The sequence below is a fragment of the Akanthomyces muscarius genome, chromosome 3 (assembly GCF_028009165.1).
Source record: "Akanthomyces muscarius strain Ve6 chromosome 3, whole genome shotgun sequence".
Classification (NCBI taxonomy): Eukaryota; Fungi; Ascomycota; class Sordariomycetes; order Hypocreales; family Cordycipitaceae; genus Akanthomyces; species Akanthomyces muscarius.
The window spans coordinates 1,629,241-1,653,857 of NC_079243.1; the positions used below are offsets into that span (position 1 = coordinate 1,629,241).

The 24,617-nt window shown below is 53.7% G+C and overlaps 10 protein-coding genes across 10 annotated transcripts; 5 read left to right on the forward strand and 5 right to left on the reverse strand.

Annotated features, from left to right (window-relative positions):
* Positions 1–775: 775 nt before the first annotated feature.
* Positions 776–5,683, reverse strand: LMH87_001849 (uncharacterized protein; the record flags this gene model as incomplete). Its single annotated transcript, XM_056193196.1, has 4 exons — positions 776–1,240; positions 1,305–1,322; positions 1,415–5,146; positions 5,222–5,683. The coding sequence occupies 4 exons, from the start codon at positions 5,681–5,683 to the stop codon at positions 776–778; spliced, it is 4,677 nt and encodes a 1,558-aa protein (XP_056050258.1).
* A 2,643-nt stretch (positions 5,684–8,326) lies between these two features.
* Positions 8,327–9,677, reverse strand: LMH87_001850 (uncharacterized protein; the record flags this gene model as incomplete). Its single annotated transcript, XM_056193197.1, has 4 exons — positions 8,327–9,242; positions 9,299–9,361; positions 9,440–9,495; positions 9,546–9,677. The coding sequence occupies 4 exons, from the start codon at positions 9,675–9,677 to the stop codon at positions 8,327–8,329; spliced, it is 1,167 nt and encodes a 388-aa protein (XP_056050259.1).
* Positions 9,678–11,058: 1,381 nt separating this feature from the next.
* On the reverse strand, positions 11,059–12,152 carry LMH87_001851 (uncharacterized protein; the record flags this gene model as incomplete). The annotated part of the gene is made up of 3 exons (XM_056193198.1): positions 11,059–11,366; positions 11,432–11,816; positions 11,895–12,152. 3 exons carry the CDS (start codon positions 12,150–12,152, stop codon positions 11,059–11,061), a joined length of 951 nt encoding a protein of 316 aa, XP_056050260.1.
* Positions 12,153–12,816: 664 nt separating this feature from the next.
* Positions 12,817–14,636, forward strand: LMH87_001852 (uncharacterized protein; the record flags this gene model as incomplete). The annotated part of the gene is made up of 3 exons (XM_056193199.1): positions 12,817–13,029; positions 13,087–13,803; positions 13,857–14,636. 3 exons carry the CDS (start codon positions 12,817–12,819, stop codon positions 14,634–14,636), a joined length of 1,710 nt encoding a protein of 569 aa, XP_056050261.1.
* A 439-nt stretch (positions 14,637–15,075) lies between these two features.
* Positions 15,076–16,059, reverse strand: LMH87_001853 (uncharacterized protein; the record flags this gene model as incomplete). The annotated part of the gene is made up of 1 exon (XM_056193201.1): positions 15,076–16,059. One exon carries the CDS (start codon positions 16,057–16,059, stop codon positions 15,076–15,078), a length of 984 nt encoding a protein of 327 aa, XP_056050262.1.
* A 748-nt stretch (positions 16,060–16,807) lies between these two features.
* Positions 16,808–17,833, forward strand: LMH87_001854 (uncharacterized protein; the record flags this gene model as incomplete). The annotated part of the gene is made up of 4 exons (XM_056193202.1): positions 16,808–16,984; positions 17,060–17,157; positions 17,217–17,706; positions 17,780–17,833. 4 exons carry the CDS (start codon positions 16,808–16,810, stop codon positions 17,831–17,833), a joined length of 819 nt encoding a protein of 272 aa, XP_056050263.1.
* A 426-nt stretch (positions 17,834–18,259) lies between these two features.
* Positions 18,260–19,790, reverse strand: LMH87_001855 (uncharacterized protein; the record flags this gene model as incomplete). The annotated part of the gene is made up of 7 exons (XM_056193203.1): positions 18,260–18,868; positions 18,930–18,966; positions 19,017–19,075; positions 19,164–19,170; positions 19,218–19,262; positions 19,317–19,631; positions 19,693–19,790. The coding sequence occupies 7 exons, from the start codon at positions 19,788–19,790 to the stop codon at positions 18,260–18,262; spliced, it is 1,170 nt and encodes a 389-aa protein (XP_056050264.1).
* A 1,130-nt stretch (positions 19,791–20,920) lies between these two features.
* Positions 20,921–22,246, forward strand: LMH87_001856 (uncharacterized protein; the record flags this gene model as incomplete). Its single annotated transcript, XM_056193204.1, has 6 exons — positions 20,921–21,021; positions 21,089–21,307; positions 21,380–21,635; positions 21,713–21,973; positions 22,036–22,099; positions 22,149–22,246. 6 exons carry the CDS (start codon positions 20,921–20,923, stop codon positions 22,244–22,246), a joined length of 999 nt encoding a protein of 332 aa, XP_056050265.1.
* Positions 22,247–22,308: 62 nt separating this feature from the next.
* LMH87_001857 (uncharacterized protein) lies at positions 22,309–22,746 on the forward strand (the record flags this gene model as incomplete). The annotated part of the gene is made up of 2 exons (XM_056193205.1): positions 22,309–22,368; positions 22,459–22,746. 2 exons carry the CDS (start codon positions 22,309–22,311, stop codon positions 22,744–22,746), a joined length of 348 nt encoding a protein of 115 aa, XP_056050266.1.
* Positions 22,747–23,193: 447 nt separating this feature from the next.
* On the forward strand, positions 23,194–24,204 carry LMH87_001858 (uncharacterized protein; the record flags this gene model as incomplete). The annotated part of the gene is made up of 1 exon (XM_056193206.1): positions 23,194–24,204. One exon carries the CDS (start codon positions 23,194–23,196, stop codon positions 24,202–24,204), a length of 1,011 nt encoding a protein of 336 aa, XP_056050267.1.
* Positions 24,205–24,617: the final 413 nt, after the last annotated feature.

The following is a 24,617-nucleotide window of genomic DNA, read 5'->3' on the forward strand; positions in this document are numbered from 1 at the left end:
TCGCTGTCATCTGCTCGACATGCGCTAGATGCATCGCCGGGTTCCACTGTCCGGGCGCGCCTTCCCCATATGAAGCATCCAGGCGCTGGCATGAGCATCAAGGTTCATAAGACCACGACTTTTCAAAGGAAAACGAATTTCTGTCGAAGCCAACGAAGACACAAACTCTCTCTCTGCCTGCTCTCTCAGACTGTCATACGTTATAACAACAAGGTCATGTAACTGACACCTCACCACATCACAATGAATATCATGTGTTGCAACAGAGTCTGGTTATTCTCATGCTAAACAAAAAAAATTCGAACAAAACGCCTCTTGGCTCAAGGTGAAGAAGAAAAGGCGCAATCTCGTCTTTGCCAAAGAATATATATATATAACAATAATTCTCCCGCCTACAGACGAAGTCATTGTGACCAAAACAACAACCTATGCTCTCTCTAAAGCGTAACAACCAAGGCAAGAAATGAAACGATAGTAAAACAGAACAGTTGAAAGCCTCCCATGTTCCTATTTTACACAAGACAGATAAGAAAAGTGCAGTTTTTTTTTCAACCGCTGGTATGAGTGAGTGGTAGTTTTAACAGGTAATGCTGCAAAACATGAAATAAAAAACGAGTAATAAAAATGGACCAACAAAAAGGGTTCGTCAGAATCATCAGGTTTTTGAATGAAAAAGGTGGGAGCCAAATGTCCCAAGGTTTCCGTAAAGAGTGTAGAGTGGTTCGTAAAAAAATGTTGTAAAAACGAGTATCATCTTGAGAAAGGAATGGCGCGCTTACGCCCGTGTTCGCGTAGACGAGACTGGCGTCGTGTTGACCGAGTGCGTCGGATGACCGTGGCTGTGACGATGACGCTTCGACGAGTGAGACACGCTGCCCACGTCATGCTTGCCGTCGCAGCATGCTCGCACATTCTCCAGGCGATCCGCGTCGCGGTCCTGACGTTCAATTAGTTCGCGCAGGTCCTCGGCGCTGTCATGCACCTGGTTGGTCGCATACAGGTCCGTGTTGCTACCGCCTGCGCGGCTTCGGAGACTTGACAGCTTCCAGTATCCGCTAATCTTGTTCAAGGTACCTTTGGAAGCCTTGTTGGCGAGGGCCGTGCGGTGCGAGGTTGGCGTCAGCGTCGGCACCATCATCGAGTACATTTCGGCGGGGGACTCGGTTCTCACTGTGCGTGAGTTGTAAGACGACAGTGACTGCTGCTCCGGGCGGATTCCATGCGTAGGCCGACGGCCAAACTGCGGGTTGAACTCGTCAACATCTTCGCGGGTAATGGAGCCCGCCACGTCCTCAGCGTCATACGTTGCCTGGGGCTCTGTCCTGACTAGAAGATACGACAGTGCATTGAACCACGTCTCGTGGCGCTGGCCAGTAGGGCAGGTGAACTTGATGGTTCGGCCTGGGGCAATTACCACCAGACTCTTGCGGTGCAGGCCAGGAGGCATCGGGTTGTCATCGGTAACAACACGAACGGCCTCAATCGGCACGCTCTTGGCCTTGAGCTCGGATCGTCCTGCGCTAGATGGGTCATGGTCGCCCCAGTACAGAGTTCGCGTGTACGGGTGGACCCAGAAGTAGCGGCGATGTCTGTTTGTCGACAGCTCACCACGGCCAGTCTTGCGAGTGTACTTCCACAGGTACTCGCCAATCATGGTTTGTGTGATGGCCTGGATCATGCGAGGATCCGTGTTGGGGCCGAAGCCAGTAGGGTCGATATCCGTAGCACGCAGGTCGAATCGCGCATCAATGTCAGAGGCAAACGACGACACCGAAGGTTGTCTGCCGATCACGGGAGGCTTTTGTTGGAAGTCGACGAACCCACCAGTGCGTGTAGCACGGGGAGTTGGCGTCGCGTTCTGGCCAGATCCTGATCGTCTGTGGTGGCTTGGTGTGCTGGGACGCTTCATCGCGGAAGCAGGCCACAGTGGTGGGCCCATGCTGCCTTGCGTCTGGGCACCTGCGTTTTGGATAGCCTGGCGGTGGTTGGAAGGCAGAGGCGGCGCGGTCTCGTAGGCTGACCGCTTCCCGCTAGCTGCGCTGTCAGGGCGAACAATGACGGACCCAGTGTCGTACATGGAGTCGTCAAAGTCCACGCTGCGGTTGACGTGGCTAGCCAGGCTCTCCTGCGAGCGGTGGATACGGACGGTACCCATTGTCTCTGGGCTGCCAACCGAGGCAGTTGAGGAGCTCTTCTTGTGGCTCTTTTGCAGGAGGTCGATCGCTCCGCCCGTCAGGGCAGTCTGAGCGCCCTGATCACTGGTAGTGTGCAGTGAGGACTTGCGAGGTGGTCGCGAGGAGCTATTGGCTGAAATCTCCTTGAAGGGACGCTGCGACTCTGGAGTCTCGGCATGGGGTGAATCTGATGGAGATTGCCTTGTCTCGTCTTCAGCGATGGCGGGTGAGGCGTCTTTGCTTTTTCCGCGCCCAAACAGGGCTCCGAAAATCTTGTTATTAGGTGTCTCAGGAGCAGGCTTGTCAGGAGTGTTGTGGAATTCTCGAGGCAGAATAAAGCCATCTCTTCGCTCGTTTCTTGGCGATTGCGGCTCGATGTTGATATATTGCATGTCAGAGAACGTGAGCACTGGAGTGCTCTTGGGTGTTGTTTTCGGCATGACCGCCTCTGAAGAAATGGACGACAGCGTCAGCTTAGTTGGGCGCGCCTTGGCAGGGCTGACCGGCACCGTGTGCTCGGTTATGACTGAAGAGAAGCCGAGGGCAGGCAGAGCAGGCAATGGCTCAGACACTGGTGAGACCCGCTCAGTGGCAATGGCAGAGTAACCCAAGACGGGCTGTGCTAGTGCCGACGGCGCGATGTTTTGTGTGTTGATGGACGACAGACTGAGCTGTGGCGCGGGGGCCGGGATAGCGACTGGCGCGACGGCCTTGGGTGTCGTTGGCGTGGGCGGCTCAATCGGCTCGACAGATTCCGACTGGATTTGGCCCAAAGACATGACAGGCATTGAACGTTTGGGACTGGCAATAGGCTCGACAGACTCCGACTGGATTTGGCCTAGAGACATGACAGGCATCGAAGGCTTGGGGATGGCAATAGGTTCTACAGCCTGGGACTGGATTCGGCCCAAAGACATGACAGGCATTGCCCGTTGCGGGCTGGCAATAGGCTCCAGACCTTCGGCCATGATGTTGGACATCTTCAAGGTAGGTGGTACGACAGTAGCTTCCCGAGGCTCGGTATGCTGAGTCTGAATAGAAGAATAAACTAGTTCCCTGGCTGCCGCAGCATTGGGCGGAACAGGGAACTGAGCAATCTTTTCGTCCATGTCGTTGGAGGAGAGAGTGGAGATGGGGCGCAATGGATCTGTCTCAGACGCTGTGGTGTAGCTCGACCGCCATCCTGAAGGATCCTGGTTGGTGTTGACCACAGACCCAGAAGAGGTAGGTCGCATGGCGTCCGCAGCTCGAGGTCGCGTGATGGAGACGGGCTCCGTCATTGTTGATCCGTCAACCATGGCAGCGCGTGTCGGCATAGGAGGAGCGGGTGAAGGCGTGCGGCGAGTAGACCCAGGGGTGACGGAGCGCATGGTGCGCGTACGGGGAGTGCCACCGATGGAATCCTCCTCGCTGCCGTCAAAGTCTTGAAGCTCCGCAAACAAGCTCTGGCCGGCCGCGCGCGGGGTACCAGCACTGCCAGCATGGCTGACTGGGCTGCTCTGAGCATGAGGCTCCTCACTGCTTTGGCGGGAGCGGCGAGACCAGGGCAGGCGGCTGAGGCTGAAGCGGCTCTTGGTGGACGAAACGGTGCCGGTGGGCGTGCGCACATCAGGAAGGGTATCGAGAGCCTCGTCGGCAGAGGTCGAGGCGGTGCTGTGGAAAGATTCCCGAGTGCCCTGTCTGGTGAGTGTAGCAGGCAGATTTGGTGTCTGCTTCATCCTGCCAAACCCTCTAGACTCGGTCTCAGTTTCGGCGCCGTCACTGTCTGACATGACCTCATGGCCGGTCTGGAAGTCGTCCGTCTCAGTTCCACGCTCGTTGGCCGTTTCAAAGGCAGATTCGCTGGCCTCATTGGCGGTCTCAAAATGGTCGCTGGGCTCGGTAGAGGGCAGAATGGTCCGTCTCGCCAGAGTAGGGCTACCAGAAGGCGAGTTTCCATCATTCTCTTCCCACTCGGGGTCGTCCATGAAAATTTCGTGCTTGCCGGAGCGCATGCTACCGAGTAGCTTGGAGGGACGCTTGTATTCCTTGGAGTCGACCTTGCGGCTGCGGCGGTTGGCAGTGTTGCCCGCGTCGCCGCGCATTTTCTCCAGGTCGTCGCGCAGATCTTGAATGATACGGCGGAGTTCGAGCTTTTCGGTCTTTTCGCGGTGGAGTTGGTTCCTCTGGCTCTGGATGGTTCTTTGCGCGTGGCCGAGAGAGGTTTTGACAGTCTCTGTTTCCAGGACAGCATGTCGCGGAGTGCCCTTGATTGGGGAGGGCGGCGGCGAGTGCTCGGGGGTAGCATTTTCCGTGGCCGTATCAAAGTCCTCGTCGCTAAGTCCAGAGCCTGGCTCGCGATCCAGTAGTCTGCCGCGTTGCGTGGAGAAGGCTCTGGCGAGCTCTTGGTTTTGGTTCGTCAGATCGTCGATCTTTTTCTGGAGGGACGTACGCTCATCCTCGCCCATGGTCAGATTGCGCTTGGCGGAACCAAGCTCAATGTCATGCAGCTTAATGGCAGCTGCATGATCCTCGGTGAGTTTTGCATGGGAGGCTTTGACCTCGTCGAGTTCTTTTTGAGCCACTGTCTTCTCCATGTTGGCGAGGCTGATGGCTTGATTTAGCTTCTTTTCCTTGTCAGCTGCTTCTTTTTGCAGAGAAGTCATTTCTTGCATCCGCGTCTCAAGGTTCCAGTTTTCGTCCTTGTAGCGGTGCTCGCTCTCATCGAGAGTCTTTAGACGCTGGTGAAGGCCTTCGGTATCAATCTCGAGCCGCGACTTTTCGCCTTGCAGCGTCTTGACTTCGTCCTCGCGCTCAGACAGAAGAGACTGTAGATTTCGGACCTGTGCGATGAGGGACTGGCTGATTTCGGCGGCAAACTCAATGTCGTGTATGCGATTGGATTGCTGGTTTCTGGCTCTGCGCTTCGGCACTGTGAGTTTGGTAGGAGAGCCGGTGGCATGGCCGTCGAATTTGGAAGGGCTGATGGAACGCTGTGTGACGAGGCTGCGTTAGAAACTGTATGACTGATTCAATTGGGGGGCGAATAGGCCATGTGAGAGACTTACCCTGCCAGTGCGACCATCAGGTGCGTATGGTGTGCCAGGGCCGTTCTCGTTGGAAGGGATTCTCTTTGGTAGAAAGGCGCGAGCAGACTCGCGGGCCAGGTCATTGTATTCGCGCTCGATCTCCACGAGCTTTTGGCGGAGCTCGGGGCCCAATTCGCCTTGTGCCTGGAGCTTCTCGATTTCCTGCAATTGCTCAGCCAGCGCCTTACGCTGGCCGACGAGGGCCGTACCCAACTTGCCAGCCTCATCGAGGCGCCGCTCCGTCTCGGCTAGATGGGCCTCGAGGGCGCGCTTGGCCTGGCGCGGGGAGGAGCCGGGTCCTGCAGCAAAGAGTTCATGGTCGAAAGCTGAGAAGCGGTGGTGGGTGGAAGAGGTGCTGGCGACGAACGGGTCGTTGGCGGCATCATCGTCGGCCACAGGCGCAGCGAGATTGGGTCTGGCCGAGGCAATAGACGAGGCCATGCTGAAGGAAACGACAGAACGACCGCCTAAAGCCAGCGGGAGACCATGAAGCTGGCCAGGAAGCTGGTGGGCTGCAGAAAGGACGACGTGATGACGGAGAGGGATTCTGAGGAGGAGAAGACGTGTCTAGCCGGTCGCCGGTCAAAAGCTTGCAGCGTGTGCTGCGGATTGAACAGGTCCCAAAATACGATGCGCCCCTTGCGTCGAAAGCGGAGGACCAAGCAGGGGTAAGGAGAGACAAGGCGCAGGTCCGGCCGCACGGAGCTGGAGAGGACGATTGCGGCGCCGATTTGAGCAGAAAAAGGAAAAATTGGCGACGTTGGTGCAAGGGCGGCCGAAGAGTCGAGATGATGAAAATTGGCAAGCAAAGGAGAAGCTGGCGTTGTTGCTTGTGACGAGGCGACTAAGCTGTGGTCGAAGCGGAGGCCGAGCCTGAGAGAAATGCGGCGTGCAGTGTCCGGTAGGGTTAGGCGGCAGCACAGATTGGTGCTGGAATGGTATGACGCGCGTGGATTGGGCTCTCGGCCACGTTGGACCAAAAAGTAAAAAAAAGTTCGGGTCGCTCTTCTTTTTTTTTTCTGGGGTTTGCGCCACTTGTTGTCTTTGTGTGTTTTGTTTGGCCGGCCGGGTAGGTAGGACGAAACGGGCTATTAAAAAGACGGAGGAGAGTCGAGGTCGGACAGAAATAGGGTTTTGAAGAGCGAAGTCGTAAGTCGTTGAAGAAGTGTAAAATTTTCCGAGTTTTCCAATGATTAGATTAAAAAGGTGCAAGACTGTTTCTTTGTCGGACACCAGAGGGAGTCGCGTAATGGGCTAGACAAGAGACGGGCCACGGCAAGACACTGAAGCGGGGGGCCCGAGATATCAAACGACGCGTCGTAGAGGAGAAATATACGGCAAGAGGGAAATCGAATGAGCGGCGGAAAGGTGAATGGGGGTTTGGATTGATGTAGACTCAGCAGCGCGGAGACGGGGTCTGCGTGAGCTATGCGGCGATGGAGGGCATCAAAGGAGAAGAAGCACCTTGAGGGGGGGGGGAGAAGGAAAGGGAACTGAGCCGTGATGTTGTTTGTCGTTTTTTTTTTCGGCGCCAGCTGGCAGCGACGCCGGTCAGCGCTTATTGCAGGGGAGGTACGGGAAGCTGCAGGGAGCTGCTCTTATTGCAGGGCCTGATTATAGCGTGTCAATCCACTGTGCTGGTAGGTACCTAGGTAGGTAAGGTAGAGAACTGGACAGTCGAGGTTGCGCTGCATGGCCCCATCTACGTTCCGATACCACACCAGGCATTACAAAGATGAGCAAATATCTGCAGGTACAATGTCTCTGGGAGCTCATCCGAGACCTTGATCTCGTGACGAGACAGAGACGTCGGACGCGACAAGCACAAGCAAGGCGCGCAAGATTGGAGCAGGTGGGGGAGAGCGTTGGTGCCAGTGCCTGGCCAGCTGTGCTTCAGTGGACGGCCACGGGCCCAGACAGGGCCAGTGGGCAGCGGGGCCAGCAATCCAGGTACGGCGCCCGTAGTGGGCCTGGGAAGTGCTCTGCAAAACGCGCTAGACCAGGTGTGGCCAGGCACCAGAAACCATCCCACAAGGCCATCATCACAAGCCTGCAGGCGCTGTAAATAATCAAAGACAAACTTTCATCACGGCCAATTAGAGCGCTGGATTTCCCATTTCTACGCGCTGGCTGTCAACACCATCTGGTTCAACCAACAATCTCGTCTCACAATCTGCCCTCTAGCTGTTGTTCTTTGTTTACATATTTCCATCCTGGGCCTCTCCATACCGTTTCTCCTCTTCCCTCTCCATGTCCCCACCGTCCCATCTTGTCACGTATTATCTGCACCACATTCCTCCCTTTATTCGGATAGATGCAGAACAGCCCAGCTCACCTGTCATTATGGCAGCTGCCAGGTTTGAACCACGTACCGAGGTCAACACCACAGCTGCAGCATAATAGTAAAAATAGTCGACAATTTAACCACGTCGTCGCATTGATCCATCTCGGGCATTTAATCGTCCTGTTTATATTTGGCTCGCCATGACGCGCTTCTGCTCTGCATAATGCTGCTCATTTAGGCAAACGCCACACTGGCTCCCGCTCTAGCAAGGGCCCCATGTCAACAATGCCATGGACCTCTGCAGCCAATCACCGGCCGACATTGCTCTCCAAAAATAAACCGAGCATCACTGCACCTACCCGGCACACGGATGTCTCGTTTGTTTTGTTTTGTTTTCTCGGATGTGGCCGCGCAAACTACTGTGTGATATGAGACGATCCTACAGTGCGCATAAACGAGTCGAGAACTCAATCTCAATGTTCATGCAGGTGTCTGTGGCTTGCAAGAGCGTGGCTGTGCTGCATCACAGTGGTCTTCTTTGGCTGCCCTCCCTTTTGCCCACTGTGGGTTGAGCAACTGCGCACCTCAGAGCTAAAAACTAAAAATATCGGGCATTGATAAAATGGTTCTTCATAGAGTTACCGGATCGAATCCTCAAATGACTCATTCTGTATTTCTATTGCCTGCTTTGCCTTCTCTATCTAGTTGCTGGCCATTTCTGAACCAGATATGATGGTGTGGCTGAGCTGCTGTGCCACCTCTGTCTTCACTCGCAAAGCTTCTGCAGATACTTCTCCCACCTATGCCCGGGCCAATTCTCGACCATCAATCCAATTCCACATCCAGTTGGCCACAATCATAAACTTGCGTCTCCAGCTACGCGTCCAAAACAGGTTCTTTGCTCTCCAGGCACGCCAAGCTCTCGCGCCTGTCCAGCCGGCCTCGCCTTGCACCACACCGTCGTGTCCGCCGATGTAGGCGACCAGAGCTTTCTGCCTGTATGTAAACAAAGCATCGAACCCTCGGCACCCATTGAAAGTCCTGGCTAGGAATCTGGCCTTCTGAACCGCCACCTCGGCCGTTGTCGGCAACCCATTGCTCTCAATGTCTGCTGCATCTCCGAGAGCAAAGACATTGTCCATAGGCTGCCTGTTTGCATCGAGGACCCGGAGTGCGTCGTCCGTCAGTATGCGTGGAAGCCGATCCGACTTGGCCACGTTCAGCTTGTCGACAAGAGCGCACTCTTTGTTGCCGGTAACCCAGAGCACCATTCCGCATGGCACTTCTCCATGGCCCTTGACTGTAATCTTGTCTTGCTCGACCTTGAGGATTTTTGCATCAGTATGGACTCGAACATGTCTCGAAGAGAAGCTTGTGATGGCATAGTCTCTCAGCGACTGCTCGAAAGCTCCCAGAATAAACTGAGCCGCGTCAAATATGGTGATGGACATTTTGCCGGCAAGACTTGGGTACAGCTTGGCAAAGTCGTTGTTGAACAGATCGGACAGTTCGGCAGAGATTTCGACGCCGGTCGGTCCACCTCCCACAACGGCAATGTGCAGAAGCGCTCTCTGCTGCTCTTCGCTGGTGTCGGGCAGGGATGCGAGCTCCAATAGCTGTTGAATGCGTTGTTGGACCTTTTTCGCATCGGGGACATTCCGGACGAAGAAAGCGGACTCTTCGACCCCCGGGGTACCAAACGTGTTTGTGACACATCTGCAATCTCGTGTTAGGGATTTTTTCCGTCGACGTCTTTCACATTGCACACGTACCCTGGGGCTAGAACGAGATAATCGTAGCTGATGGGAAAGGACTTGGTGGCGCCATCAAAAGCACTGTGACAAAAGCAAATCTTGTTCGCAAGATCAACATCATCGACAGAGGCTTGGTAAAATGTAAATCGGCGACTGTACCGTCTCACAGGCTCCTCGGCCAGACCAAAGTCAAATAGACCGCAGGCTGCGCTAGCCTGCGTTCTCATTAGAAATGACGGCTATGATGGGCTGTGCTGCGACTCACAAGCAGTGGCGTGTATGGGCTCGTTGCCTCTGGCGAGATGATGATTACATTGTAGGCATCGCAACTGATGTCTTGGAGGAAAGTGTAGCCTGCCCAGCCCGTTCCCACGATGACAACAGATTTCTTCGCCATGGTTAGAATAGTGAAATTATCGATGTTGAGTCGCGTCGAGTTTGAACAGAAGCAGAAGACAAGAGCCGCGGACAAGTCGGAAGTCGTGGGTGAAAGAATCTGACCGTAAAGTGCCAAGGAGAGTAGGCAGCAGGGGGAACTTTTGTCAGCAGTTCGTCGCAGCGTGTCGCCAGGTTACACTTGCTGATCGTCAGACTTACTGCTAACTCCGTCTAAGCTACATCGATGAGAATATCGGGCTGGTGTCTGTTCACTTAGAATGATGTTGTGGCACCCCATAAATGGGAAACGCTCATGCAGAGTGGGGATGGGGGTTGACATAGTATCTCGCTCATACATGCTGTAACTAATAGCAGGCAGAAAGCCTGTTTCTATAATCGGCGATATGTTGACCAGGAAATCTGAGATTCATGCGGAGAAGCCCTACGCAGAGTGGAGGTGGCTGGGCTAGCATCTCGCTCATGCACGTTCTAACTGAAAGCAGCCAGAAAGCTTGTTCGTGTGCTTTGGCAATTTGTTTCTCATAATCCAAACCTTATGCAGAGAAACATCATGTCCCAGGGTGTGTTTAGCTCCTCGCTTATGCGTGCTCTAATCGAAAACAGCCAACTAGTCAAACTCATCTTCGTGTCTCGGCAATTTGTTCTGCTGAAAATCCACCTCGTGCGGAGCAGAGAGCCCTCACTGACGCTACTGCCTTTTCCTCGACGCGCAATCCATGGCTGGCCCGGATAAGACAGAAAAAGACCGGCCCGTTTCGGCGCACGGGCGTCCCTGCGTCCCGGCACTACCGGGCCTGGCCGGCTTACAGCGGGGACCGCGGCAGACCCAGTACGAGCACCCGTTCGCCGCCGCCGATACTCCGTAGCTGGGTATCGCTGATGACGATTCCATCATGCGCGACGACAGGTACCTCAGGAGAGTGCCATGTTTGTGATGAGCTGTTTCGGTGAGGTCATGCGCAATAGGTCGGCTGAACTGCAAATGCATGTGGCAACTTTCGGCGCGAATGTGAAATTTGCGGTGCTACATATGTATTCAGGTATCATTTATAACGCATCCATACGATAGGAGCGGTTAGCAGACGTGAAGGCGTGGTAGGTGACAACGCAACAAGGTGAGTCTCCTTCACGGCCTGAACCGCGACAACTACGTATGAGAGGCGCTGATAGTAAAATGCGGGACAGGTAGTACGCAAAAGCTTCAAGTTGCACATCAACTTCTAGTAGCTGAACAAAAAATCATTTCCATAGAAAACAAATTTTAGGCTCGGAACTATACCATAGCATCAGAAAGGTCTGTAGCTTTTCCTGTCTCCCGTCACTTTGGCCAGGCTTGTTTCAATGCCAGCCAGCTGCCCTCCGAGCCAACTGACTTTGCTCTACTCAGTGTCCGCCTTGCTCTTGAGGCGAAACAGCGCTACTAGAGTAGCATCTCTCTTGCGTTCGAGCTCGTGGACATCCTGAGTGCCAAGTTCTTCGGCGACGCTGTCTCCAAGAGCAGTCAACTGCTCCGGAGTCCAGTTGAATGCGTGGGCTTTCATGTCCTCGATCCATGTCTCCGTAGCCGGGCCCAGATGCTCAAGGAGGTGCTTGAAGCCGTCACTCCCTCCTCCGCCACCCATCGCATTTGACATTAGTGGTCCCGTCACGGCCCAGCGTGGCCCGAGGCTGGATGTCACGCACTCGTCTGTGAATCCGGTCTTTAATTAGAAAAAAAAAACTTGTAAATCGTGAGCCAAAGGATGGGCTTACCGAGATCCTTGGCAGACATGATGCCTCTGCTGACCAGACTGTAGGCTTCGTTGCACAAAACGGCTTGGAGGCGATTGGCTGCGAACCCGGGAACTTCCTGGCGAATGTGGACGGGCTTCCGGCCGAGTGACTTGTAGAATGACAGCGCCGCTTCAATGCTGGCCTTGGCAGTCTTTGGGTGAGGCACAACCTCGACAAGCGGCATCAGGTGAGGTGGATTGAAGGGATGCCCAATGAGCACACGCTCTGGAGCTTTACCGCATTGTGCGATGAACTGCGAGCTTGGAATGCCCGATGACGAGGACGCTATGGTGACTTCCGGACGAGTTCCCGCGTCGATCTCGCCGAGCAGCTTCATTTTTAATTCCACCTTTTCGGGTGCATTCTAGTTTTATGCGCCGTTAGCTCAAGCCCGGTGCTTCGTTGGGCTGGCGCGCCCGCAAAGCGCAAGCCGTAAACGTACCTCCTGAACGAAATCGAGCTCAGAATAGTGCTGCTGCATGCTGGCTCCGACGAACTGGTAATTCGACAAGGATGCGTTGGGCGACAACCCAACATCTTGAAGGGTAGGCCAAATGCTTTCAAGATACGTCCGAAGCTTGCTCTCCGCGTTCGGCGCAGGATCAGACACTAGGACGCGCAGACCGTGAGCTAGGAACAAACCGGTCCACGACGCTCCAATGACGCCGGTGCCGATGACGCCAACAGTACGAATTGCCATTGTGAATTAGAGTAGAAAGGAAAAGGAGTTGTAGTAGTTTGGTGGGCTGGCGTAGCGGGTTTTCGATGATTAGGAATGGGAGCCGCTACCTAGACTTAAATAATTACACTCGCAGCTGGTGCAAACGATGCAATGACGCACTTGGAAACTCTTTTTGAGGGGCACGTAAAAAAGAGGCTCGTCTGCGCGTACCGTCCCATGACAGCCTCGGCTTGCCTTGTTCCATGGAAGCTCGGAGCTTCAAGCTAGCCATCGCTTGGTCCGAGAAGGGACCCAGACCGCCCCGATAACAAACTCTTGGTATGCTGAAACCGTTGGTGACGGGGCTGAGATGCTAAACGGAGAAATCGGGCTTTGCCTTGGTGGCGACACCGGCCGAGAATGGTGGGTCGATCCCGACAGCGATCCAAGCCGAGCAAGCCGGACTGGGTACTAGTGTGGTCAAGCTCGCTCATGCACGTCGTTTATGCACGTAATAACTCAAATTGTTTGGACAGCTGCGAAACTTGCTTGTGGGGTGCGTTGGATCAAGCCCGCGGACACGGTGATTCAATAAACGGCGCTGCTTGGCTCAAGCATAAAAGGCCTGCTACACGGAGTGCAACTTCCAGTAAACTACAGCACTCAAACCGCACAGTATACACCCAACAAAACTCGAAGAAAAATGACAGCCAAGACCACCACAAGAGGCGGCTTTGGCCCCGGCACCTTTGTTGACACCGAGTACAGCCCTTTGCCAGCGGAATGTCGTCGTCTGCTGCATCACTTTGCAGAGGTGTCCCCAGGTTTCACCACGGATGATTCTGCGTTGGAAAGTGTTGAATTCTACGGGGGAGATCTCCCCATCATCCCGGGACCTCTCAAATCTCAAGCCATGGTGAGTACCGCTCGTCTCAAGCACGCCTCCTTCATCTTTGCTCAAGAAACATACTAGTCCGCCGTGTGTCATGCCATGATTGGCGTCGTTGGGAAAGAAATCTGTGCTTTGCGAGGCATTGATACAGGGAAAATTTCCATCGATGTCGACAAGGCAGGCCTGTACCCGGCCACCCCAGCATTGGTGTCTATCGGCGAAAAGGGCCTGGCGGAGATTCAGAAGGACGGCACGACACGCCGTGTCGGGAAAGATCTAGACCAGGGCGTCCTGACCAAAAACAACATGCATTTCCGCTCGTGGGCTATTTACCCGACAAAAGACCCTCAAGTCTGGTACCAGATCATGGGCAACCTCAACCCGCCGGCCTTTCTCAAAGCCTACAACCTCGACCCCGATGCTGTTGCCTCGACTAGGGACGAGGCCTACAACATCATCAAGGCTGAGATTATCAAATACTCGGCTGCTGAGCTTGACCAGAAGAACATGGAGCACGGCTTCTGCGGGCAGACGTGCTACACGCCTGCGCAGTGGAGAGAGACGTCCATGGGGCAGCGTCTCCGTGCGCATCCGATGATCAATTATCGCCGCGTGGCCTTGGGAGCGGATCTGCCCCCGGTTCCGTTTCAGTCGAACAAGGATGATCAACGCCCCTTGGCGGGCATCAAGGTGATTGAACTAGCTAGAGTCATTGCTGGTCCAGCGATGGGAGCTGCCCTCGCTTCGCTAGGTGCGGATGTCATCAAGGTGCAAAGCCCCAATCTTCCAGACTTGCAGGTACGTCACATCTCCAAAGAGAGAGAGACCAGCTTTGCTGATTCCCCAAAAAGGCGCTTAGTGTTCAATTGACTGCCGGCAAGCGCACTTACGCGCTTGATCTCACTGTCGAGGCGGACAAGAAAAAGCTCCACGCCTTGATAGAAGGTGCAGACGTCATCATTCAGGCGTTTCGCTTGCGCTCGCTAGAGCGCAAGGGCTTTGGCCTTGAGGATGTCCTCGAAAAGGCCCGCGCGCGAGGAAAAGGCATAGTCTATGTCGACCTCAACTGCTACGGGCCGGATGGGTACTATGCGGAACGGCCCGGCTTTCAGCAAATTGCCGACGCCGCCTCTGGCTGTTCCTACGTGTGCGGAAAGGCGTATGGGTTCGACGAGGGTGTGGGCGTGCTGCCGTCGCTCCCCATCGCAGACATGCTGTCCGGCGCGGTGGGTGTCATTGACACGATGCTCGCGCTCAGGGACCGCGCAAAGCACGGAGGCTCATACCATGCCACCGTCTCGCTGACCGCAGTCGACGCGGCGCAGCTGGAGGAGGCGGTCGGACTGTACCAACCCGAGATTGTGAAGAAGATCCAGGACAGGTATCAATTTGGGCCGATGACGCCGGACCTGCACGTCGAAGAACTGCTTTACGTGCTCGGAAAGGCTTGGAAGGAAAATTCCGATGTTCTGAGCAGAGATGGATACATGGATCACTTTTCAGAGACGGCCTGGGGCAAGGATCATGCAATATTGTCGCCGATAGTGGCCTATGGGAACGGCTCTGCCACCCCGCGCTGGCTCCATGGCCCAGTTCCGTACTGCGCCAGCACTAGCGAAGAGTGGGCATGAGTTAGTGGTGAGGCACGGGGGTGTGTGTATAGATGAACGCCGTAGACGAATAGCAAACCAAGTTGCGAACCACTTTGATGTGTCACAATTGCTGAGCAGTCCCGGCGACATGTGGAGCATGCAAGTGCCGTCGTTTATCTTGACATTACGCGACGGGTAATACTCGTAAGGGCACTCTCGTAAGGGCACTCTCGTAAGGGCACTGTCGCTGTGTCAAACTGGCATGTTGGCAACAAAAGTTGGCTGCCGTTTGTAGGACCTCTTGACTGAGTGAGTTCTAAGTTCGTATCTTCCAAACGCGGATCGACTTCACAACTGAGGGGGCCGTCTCACATCTTGAAAACGTCATATAGTATAAAGTAATTCACCAAGCTGTCGAATATATTATAGAAGTACTTAAAAGTAACCATGGAAGTACCAACGAATGATCTGCGGTGAATCAGCCTCTGACAACCAACACAATACCAGTGAAAGCTCGACTTTTGTCCTCAAACAGCTTGCTTTTGGACCGGCTCTTGATATCAAATATCCAAATTGTCCCGCCCATATCCGATATATACCATCGACCTTCAGCCTTGTCGAGAGCTAACCCTATGGTTTCATCGAAATTCTGAGCTAGAATTTCGTGTCGGAGACCCGTCACCGCGTCTGGAGACACTGTAGCAGGGCCAGTGCCTGAAGCGTCCAGTCGGATCCGATTGAAAGTGTTGCCGTAGGGCACCTCTCCGCGATCAGTCCAGTAAAGGATGTTGGACGTTTCATCAAATTCCAAGTCTATTGGCTCAGGAAGATTATCGAGCACGCACACAGGGTGTCGGCGTCCCTCAGTAGTGTCAATCGGTGCACAGAAAATCCTTCCATGACCGCTTTTGGATGGGCCTTTCTGTGTCCAGTAAAAGAGTCCAGTCTTGCTCGACACGGCGATGCCAACACACCACTTTGTCTGGTCGCGGGCGTCATCAGGGTTACGATAGTCGCCGGTCTGGATAAGGGTTTCGAGGCCTGAGCCGTCCATATCACATCGCATGACCCTCAAGCCTTCGCGATCAGAGATGTAGAGTTTTTCGTTGACATGGTCCAAAGCAAGCTGCTTCGGGGTGTGAACACTACCCTTGGCCAACACGGTCTCCATGTGTGTTCCGTCCAGGCGGACTGAGCAGACGCTGCCGTCATTGAGGGGAGGAATGCCCATGTTCGTGAAATATAGGCGTCGTCTCTTGGTGTTGTATATGACTCCGTCGGGAAGAGTCACGAAATTCACATCGGACGTGATTAAAACGGGATCCCGGCCATCTAGGGGTAGAGCCAGCACCTCGCCACGGGAAATGATTTCCTGAAAGGATTTGCCTGCCACTGGCTTGCTAAGGCCGACGTCGAGGACGAACAGTGTCTTCAGTTGGTCTTGCGTAGCGATGGAAGTCATTGTTTCTAAAAGGAAAAAGTGTGTAGTAGTTTGAGCGAGATGTTTGAGAAGAAGAAGTAGACGTGTGGTTGAAGTAGTTAGTTAGCGAAGATGCCAAAATTTGTTTCACTGTACCTACAACGGCCAGGCTTTGATCGTGAAATATGTCTGCAGTATTTACGGTTAGACTGTGCATGAACGAGCATGTCGGTTCAGTCTGTGGAGAGACTGGGTACCTAGCGATTCGACGTTTGCGGGGGCGTGTAAACTGATATCAACTAGAAACGGTTCAAGAGGTCAGTGCGGATCCTGCCGTCCTCCATCAGCCGTTGAGACAACGACCTGCCTGCGAAACAATGGGGGGCCAAGAAGGTTCAGCTAGCTGCTATCGGAGCAGCTGAAAGCTGCATCGAAAGCGCCGTGTCAATCTCACTGCTAACCGAGTCCTGGCCCCTGATAGATCATTGTGATGTAGCAATTTGTAGTAGCAAACTGTTTAGTCCTAATTAGTGAGGTTTGAGAATGGTTCCAGACCTCGCTGGCTTGCAGATGATCCGGTGCAAAGCGACGAGCAAGTAAAGAAACAGATCTAACATAAGTCACTACCGGACTGGCTGGCGCTGGAGCTGTCTGCAGCCAAGGTAACTGCGAAGCTCGCTCGAGGCCCTACGTATACTATTCGGTTCTGCTCCGTTCCCTTAACTGCCAGCATGCAACTCCGTTCTCAGTTCTCAGTTGCCCACCTCCCATCTATCTTTTTGACAGAACAATGCAGAGATCAACCATGACCACAGACAATAATGCTCCGCCTCCAAAGAGCGGAATCAAGCGTACAAGTTACAAGTCTGCTACCTATCGCGGAGATGGTATCGCCGTTACCAGTGACATCAACGGCCGAAGAAGAGCGCGAAAAGCCTGCGAGAACTGTCGCTCGAAGAAAACCAAAGTATTTGACCATCTATATCTGCGAACGCACATCATAGCTCTTCGTACCCGTAACTGACCGATCCTCAATGTACAGTGTGACGGAGAATTTCCTTGCAACCGCTGTAAAGACCGAGGCCTCATCTGCACCGTTGGGACCAAAAAGAGGAGAGAGTACAAAAAGATGCCTGGGGTGTATGTCTTTTTCATCCATCGGCGTCCGAATCGCAGTCACTAATTCAAGACCTTGCCAGTTATGCTGAAGTTCTTGAAGGCAACCAGCTGACCATGGCTGCCGCTATCCAGAGACCTTATCGCATGATTCGCAGATCGGAACCTTGGGAGCTTGACGAGCCCGGTCTGAATGACAACGGTCAACCCATCGTTCACAACATTGCGCAGATGCTTAGATGCATCCATCCCGGCAGCGTTCAGCTTCTTAGCCATCCAGTGTTAGCGGAAGATGAGCCCACTGTGGCTGAGCTAGCTCGTTGGCTTGAAGAACGGCAACTTCACGAACTAGAGATATCAGAATGGCTCGGCCCCGGCGCCACCTGTTCTGACTCTGCCGCCAGCGGGTTCAGTTCGGACAATTATGCTAAATGTGGCGCCTCGCTTGACCTCGGCGGGCTCAGGGCTTCTTCACCGAAAGATTACACAACAGCTCCCAGAGGCCACGATACGATTTTAAGCGACGCAGAAAGCCTCGCGAATGTAACAGATGCGACACTCCGTGATACTTTTGTCAGTCTGGAGAAACATTCATTGTTTCCGAAGCAGTTGCCCACACTGCCGCTCTTCTCGCCCTGGGCCACAGACCTTGATGGAGCGCGCCGAAACCAGCAACCTCGGCAGTACCGGCCACTACTGAGTGCAGGGTCTATGCCTTCCCTGCAACATCCAAACCCACTAACGATGAGTTTCAATGACCTAGACGGGAAATTGGGGACTAGTCTACTTGATACGCTGCTTGATACCAATTCAGCTCTTGAGATGGGCATGTTCGATGCAAGTATAAACTTCAATCTTGACTTTGCCTCGTCGGTGAATCAATGATAAGTTGTAGCACGCAATACATTGAAGCAGAGTCTCTACTGATCGGACCATGCTTTCTGTTCTTTAGGTTACTTTTCTTTTTAGGTAGATACATACAGGAATAAAAAGGTGACATGTTAAATGACATCGTGGGAATATAGTAGTTATATGACTAGTCAACGTATATCCTTGGGGTCACTTCGTCTGTTCATATAGAGTGAGACTATTAAAGCTGACATTAGAGCGGCATTATATTGTTGTATTACACTTCTTTCGAACACGACTGATCGTAGCACTCGATCGCTATCTCCGAGATGCTCAGCCACTCTTGACAAGCTTTCAAAGTCTTACGATCGCTGATGATAGTGTCAGCTGGCGGCACAGGCAGAAAGGCACTGTTTAGCCGCTCGTTGACAGCATCTCGCATCTTTTTGATGCACAGGCGTCTCTCATGGAACCCCAGCGGCGTGTCAAGATCTGGCCACAACGCGCCCATGAGCAGTATAGCTGTCTCATAATTCGCCAAGTACATTTTCAACAAAAAGTCGCTACCATTTTCGAGCTTCGATGGAGCCTCCGGGACGAATCGTAGCCAGTTCCGAATAGGAAACATTGCATAGAGCTCTTTTTCAACGGAGTCGCCGGCCAGCGGCGAGTGCAGGATGTTGTAAATGAAATTGTGAAGGTCTTGCACGGCTGCTCTGACATCTGCAGATAGCTCGCACCGTGACAATGTGACTGTGGACTCCTTCATCTGCTCCAAGAATGGGTAGAACGTATGGGATGAGGGGGATGCACAGGTTGGCAGTTCAGTGCCTGTCACCCGCGGAACATGGACCAATTGACCTGACCTGTCATTCTCAGGCATAAGCTGTCACGACTTTTGTCAGCAAAACACTTCTATTGCGTATATACAGGCTGCAATAGCATACTGCAAGTGTCCCCTTTAATAGCTGTGCATACTCTCCTCTGATGAAGTGTCAGCGACGTGATTGGCGGACCAAGACGCTGGAGCTTACGGGTCTGTACTATACCACGCCAAGAGGACTGCCGATTCTAGAAGACCTTGAAGGGAAAACTGATCAAGACCGGCACTCGAATTAGCGATTCCTAGGTATGCAGTCATGCCCTGTATTGCGGAGCCTCTGTAGCGAAGCTCAACTTGCCTCAAGACTGACGACTGTGTCAAGGCTCCAAGGTGACTGGCGCTGAGGCTACACAAGCTTTGGCGTAGATATGGGAATCTGCCGGCCATGGATAGCGATCTGCCATATTTTAGGGCCCTGAAACAACGTTGTAGGCTCAGCTGGGTCTCGTACCTTGAGAATTGACCAATGCCAGCCAGTAGTCCTCGCTGCTCGAATGTTTCAAGCTGTTTCCGTACAACGCAGAGATGGAAAAGAAGGTTCTGCTCTTGCTCGGAAGTTGGATTCGGCCATCCATACTGCGATACAATGGACAAGTGCGTGGAAGAGTACATTGCCGAGGATGATGGATCGGTGACGATGCTTGTAGATCTGGCGCGGGCTCCTACATTTGCGGATCCGGCGCTGCCGCGAGTTTGTTCACCACTTGCTCTGTTGTATGTACACGAGGTGACCGAACCCGCATTTGCTAGCCGCTGGCACTGTGTACTGCGTTGCGAGGGCAGGGTTAGCTTTGGTGATGCGACTCAACAAGCCGCAGGTGACAAACCATTGTGGTTTCAATTCATCGCATTTGATTCGGCGTTGCCGGCAGATATCGCAACCACTTCGCACTTTCCGATGCGTTCGTTTCATCCTGGTTCTCATATGGGTGTTTCTTGAGCTTCACCCGCGTCGCTCCCATCACTGAAGATGAGACAGTTATTTCGTCACGTGACCCGAGTTCGCTTTTGCCTTAGCGTAGCTCAATAAGATTTAGTTTTTGAGCGTTTGCAATACACTTGTAGGTATGTTTTGTGATGAATAGGATGCGAATTACCTTGCAGCAAAAACACGCCTCCATGGTGCCGAAGATGCTCAGCACCACAATGAGAAAAATCTTCATGATTTCAAGAACTCCGTTCACGTACCATTCAATTTTTTCACCAGTAATCGCTTCCCTAGGACGATGCCTTGTGCTCTCAGGGCTCTCGTCCAGAATGGAACATTGGTCTCGAAGGCAAGATGGTAGTCCATCAGGGGTGCCGCAGCTCAAAACCCACTCTGGAACAAGCTTGATTGTTCTTCTTTTCCTGTCTTCAACGGTAGGGATCCGGGATTTTGATTTAACCATCAGTTACCACCATCTTATGGTTGAAGAACTGTATATTGTCCTTCTTTTCGAGTCAAGGATGTCATGTACTCATGTCGGTAGTGGCCTCACTGAGCGGGCTGTCGCGAAGCCAGACAACACAACCCCTCACCGCATTTTTTTTCCTGTTGCAAATTCTCAAGTTGGGCTTCTTCCGAAACCAAGGTCGTGATTCGATAGCTCGTCGGAGGCCGACACAATCTACTGTTAGGCCCGTTCATGATGCAGCGCTACGTGAATCCGGTGAGCTTGGAGCAAAAAGCCATGGCGACAAAGAAGCGATTCGGGAGAGCTCAAGAGCAATAGCAATAGCGAAGAAGTGAACCGGTCGCTGAAAGAATCCATAATTAATGAAACGAAAAATGGAGTTAATTGGATTTAAGATGTTTTTCGCGCGGCAATTCGGCGTCCAGGCGAGTGCTTATGGCATACAAGACATCGGCGGTTAGATCGGACACCAGCTCCCCCTCATCGGGCTGGTCCGCCAGAGATCGCCGCCACATCTCCAGCTCTCTCCAGCTCTCCGGCTGCCGTGCTACTCAACACGTCGTTGTTCCATCATTTCCAGTCGCGAGGATTCGTTATCCATCCATCCGCCACTTCTTATAGACGAAAAAGTGTTGCATCGAGTACAAGAGCCGGAAAGATGGCAGACGACAAAGAAGACCGCGTCGTTAGCGATGAGCAGATCGCTCAGCCTCTCGATCAGCGCGCGATGAAGCCGTTGCTGCGCAAGATTGACTTGTAGTAAGCAATTTACCACAAACTAATTCTTGACAATGCCAAAATTCATTGAAAGTAATACTGGGAAAAGCCTTTTGCCCATCATGTGCGCGACCTACATGTTCCAGTTTCTCGACAAGTCCGCTCTAAGCAACGCCGCCATCCTCGGCATCCGGCCCGACCTGGCCCTCTCCGGCGGCGACTACTCCTGGGCGGCTGCCATCTACTACTTTGGCTTTCTCGTCGCGTCCTATCCCGCGGCGTGGATCATGGTACGGATGCCCGTGGCCAAGTTTATGGCCGTGTCCGTGTAAGTTGAGGCCCTTAGTGTTGATGGCCTGGTAGCTGCCCACGGGTGCAAATCCACTGACTCTGAAAGCAGATTTCTTTGGGGGAGCGTTCTAATGATGATGGCGCTCCCGCATAACGCCACCGGCCTGCTCACCGTGCGCTTCTTCCTCGGCGTGTGCGAGGCGCCGCTTGGCCCCGGGCTCACCATCATCGTGGCCATGTGGTACCGGCGCTCCGAGCAGCCGCTGCGGCACGCCGCGTGGTTTGCGGGCAACTCGGTCGCCGGCATCTTTGGCGGCATCGTCGCCTACGGCATCGGCCACATTCACTCAGTGGCACCCTGGAAGGTAAAGGAAAACTGTACATTCGGGCTACTAGTACGATGGGTCGGCCAAGCTAATGTAGATGTCCACCGCAAATATAGGCACTGTTTCTCATTTTTGGAGCTGCGACGGTCTTGTTCGCGGCCATCGTCCTGGCCATGCTGCCCGACATCCCGGCCAAGGCCCGGTGCCTATCCAAAGCGGAACGAGACATGGCTGTGGCGCGCGTTAGCAAAAACATGACGGGCATCCGCAACAACGAATACAAGTGGTATCAGGTGCGCGAGGCGCTCCTGGATGTCAAGACCTGGCTACTTGCCGTTGTACAGTTCTGCGCATGCGTTGCGAATGGGGCAAGCAGTGTAAGTCACTCCATCCATCACAGCAAGACCGAAATAAGCAACTAAGTCTATGTAAAACCAAGTTTTCGTCGATTGTCATCAAAGGCTTTGGATTCACTGAGCTCAACACCTTGCTGCTCTACTCCGGTGAGTACCTCTCGCAGCTCTGCTTCATCATCCTCGTGACTTGGATCAGCACGCGCATCCACAACATCCGGACATACTGCCTGGCTGCCTGCGTTCTCTTGGGCATGCTGGGCGGGCTGCTCATCCGGCAGCTCCCGCCGCATCTGAAATGGGGTCGCTACACCGGCGTCCTCATCCGCGCCAGCTTCGCCGCGTATTTTCCGCTCGTCATGGCCATGCTTTCCGGCAACACGGCCGGCTTCACAAAAAAGACGACGACAAATGCCATGGTACGTGAGAAAAGTCTCTCCCGCGTTCTTAATCTTCTATCTTTTCTTGTCTCGAGTGGCTTCCGGGGCTGTTGGCTTACTGTTCGACAGATCTTCATGGCCTTTTGCGCCGGAAACATTGTTGGCCCGCAGCTGTACTTTGGGTCAGAGGCGCCGAGTTATCCGTCCGGCTTCCTATCTCTCATCATCTGTCTCGGGGTTGCATTTGTGGCGAGTCTGTTGTTGCGGTTCTATCTTGTTCGGGAGAACAGACGCCGAGACGCAGAGCAGCTCTCGGCGCCGGGCGATGCAGTGGCGGTCAACAGCCTCGACGATGAGGTGCTGAACGCGATGGACCTGACGGATAAAGAGATGCCACAATTTCGATATGTGTATTAGCGTCGGGGTGGTGGGTGTGGCACGCAAGACTGTCGTTCAGCGAAATTACCAAGCGCGAGAGCTAGTTTGCCACCCGTTTCTGACTTGGGCGGGATGGGGAAAGAGGCAGGCTACGGATGTAAGAGTCACTGCTGGAATATAGAAAGCAAGAGAAGCTTGGACATAAACCATGATGGCAAAAGTCAAGAAAGACTAATACTTTTTCACTGATGTGGCTGATAAATCAGAGAGTCCTCTGCTTTCGCCGCACGGAGCTGACCTACACCAGTAGAGGTATAGCGCCATCAGCGATCCGTTAGCGCCAACGCCCGCTAGAACCAGGCCGAAACTAGCCTGTAACCCGATTTCCTGGCAGAATATTCCATCATCCGTCCGTCGAGTCCAGATTGCATTCTTGCCATTCCCAACCACGAAACCGCACCACGACGCCGTCGCATACACACAATCATGGACTCTGAAGCTGCGGCCGCCGCCCCGGTCGCCATGTTCAAAAAGCGCGGCGCCAAGGGCAAAGCCAACATCCGCAAGCGGCCCGCGACGCCCCCGCCCGCCGGCAGCGACAGCGACAGCGACTACTCGTCGTCCGAGGACGAGTCGGGCCAGCGCGTCAAGCGCCGCAAGAAGACGGCCGTCGTGACAGCCTCATCAAAGGCCACCGGCGCTGCCACTGCCGGAAGAGAACTCACAGCGTCCGCGTACACGGCCGATCGCCGGGCCCCCATCACCTCCGCCAACGACGCCACCAAGCAGAGCAATTGGTACGACGAGCACGCCGCCGATGCGCTGTCGGCCAAGAACCTGCTTGGCTCGTCATCAGCACGAACTACAACTACGTCTTCGACTGCACCGGACGGCACGTACAGGGGCCTCGCGAATCAGACGTCCTACATCACCAAGAACCCCGACGCGCCTCAGCGGTCCGTCGGCCCCATGAAGGCCGCCACCAACATCCGCACCATCACCGTTATGGATTTCGCCCCCGACGTGTGCAAGGACTACAAGAAGACGGGCTTCTGCGGCTTCGGCGACAACTGCAAATACCTGCACTCGCGCGAGGACGTCAAGCAGGGGTGGCAGATGGACAAGGAGTGGGACGTGGTCTCCAAGGGCAAGACGCATCTCGCCGGCACCGTCGTAGCCAATGCGAATCGTGATAAACCAGCTGTAACGGGCGATGATGCAGAGGAAGAGGCGATGCTGGAGAAGATTCCGTTCAAGTGCATTATTTGCGAGGGCGACTACCGCGAGCCGGTGATTACGCGCTGCGGGCACTACTTTTGCGAGCCCTGCGCGCTGAAGCGCTACCGCAAGGACCCGTCGTGCGCGGCGTGCGGCGCCGGTACGAATGGCGTGTTCAATTCGGCCAAGAAGCTGAAGAAACTGCTGGAGAAGAAGAAGGAGAGGGCGGAGAAGAGGAAGCTGGCGGAGGAGGGGGAGGGGGGCGAAGACAAGGCCTAGGAAGGGGGGGTTGACGACGTGACGAATTTCTGTGTTTACTAAAAATAAAAAGATCCTTGGCATGGGCAAGGGGGTAGAGGAGATGTAGCATTTAGAGGAGCGGAATACCCAAATTGCATTTATTATTTGTTATCATGTCCAGTCTCAACTACCGTCAGATGTTCAGATTCTCCACAATCGCTGGCACTTTTTGTTCTATCTTTTCAAGTCCAAGTAGTCGCCTTTCTGCTTTTCATTGTTTCTGATGGATTCTATCTGCCTGGTTTGTTTTGTTTTCTCCGCTTCCCTCAAGACATGACTCTGCATGCAAACCACAAAATCGACGACATGGCATTCATAGTGTCACTATACAGACTCTGACATATGTATACGAAACAAGCCACCAGTATTTCGGGACGTTCAATTTTCTTCAA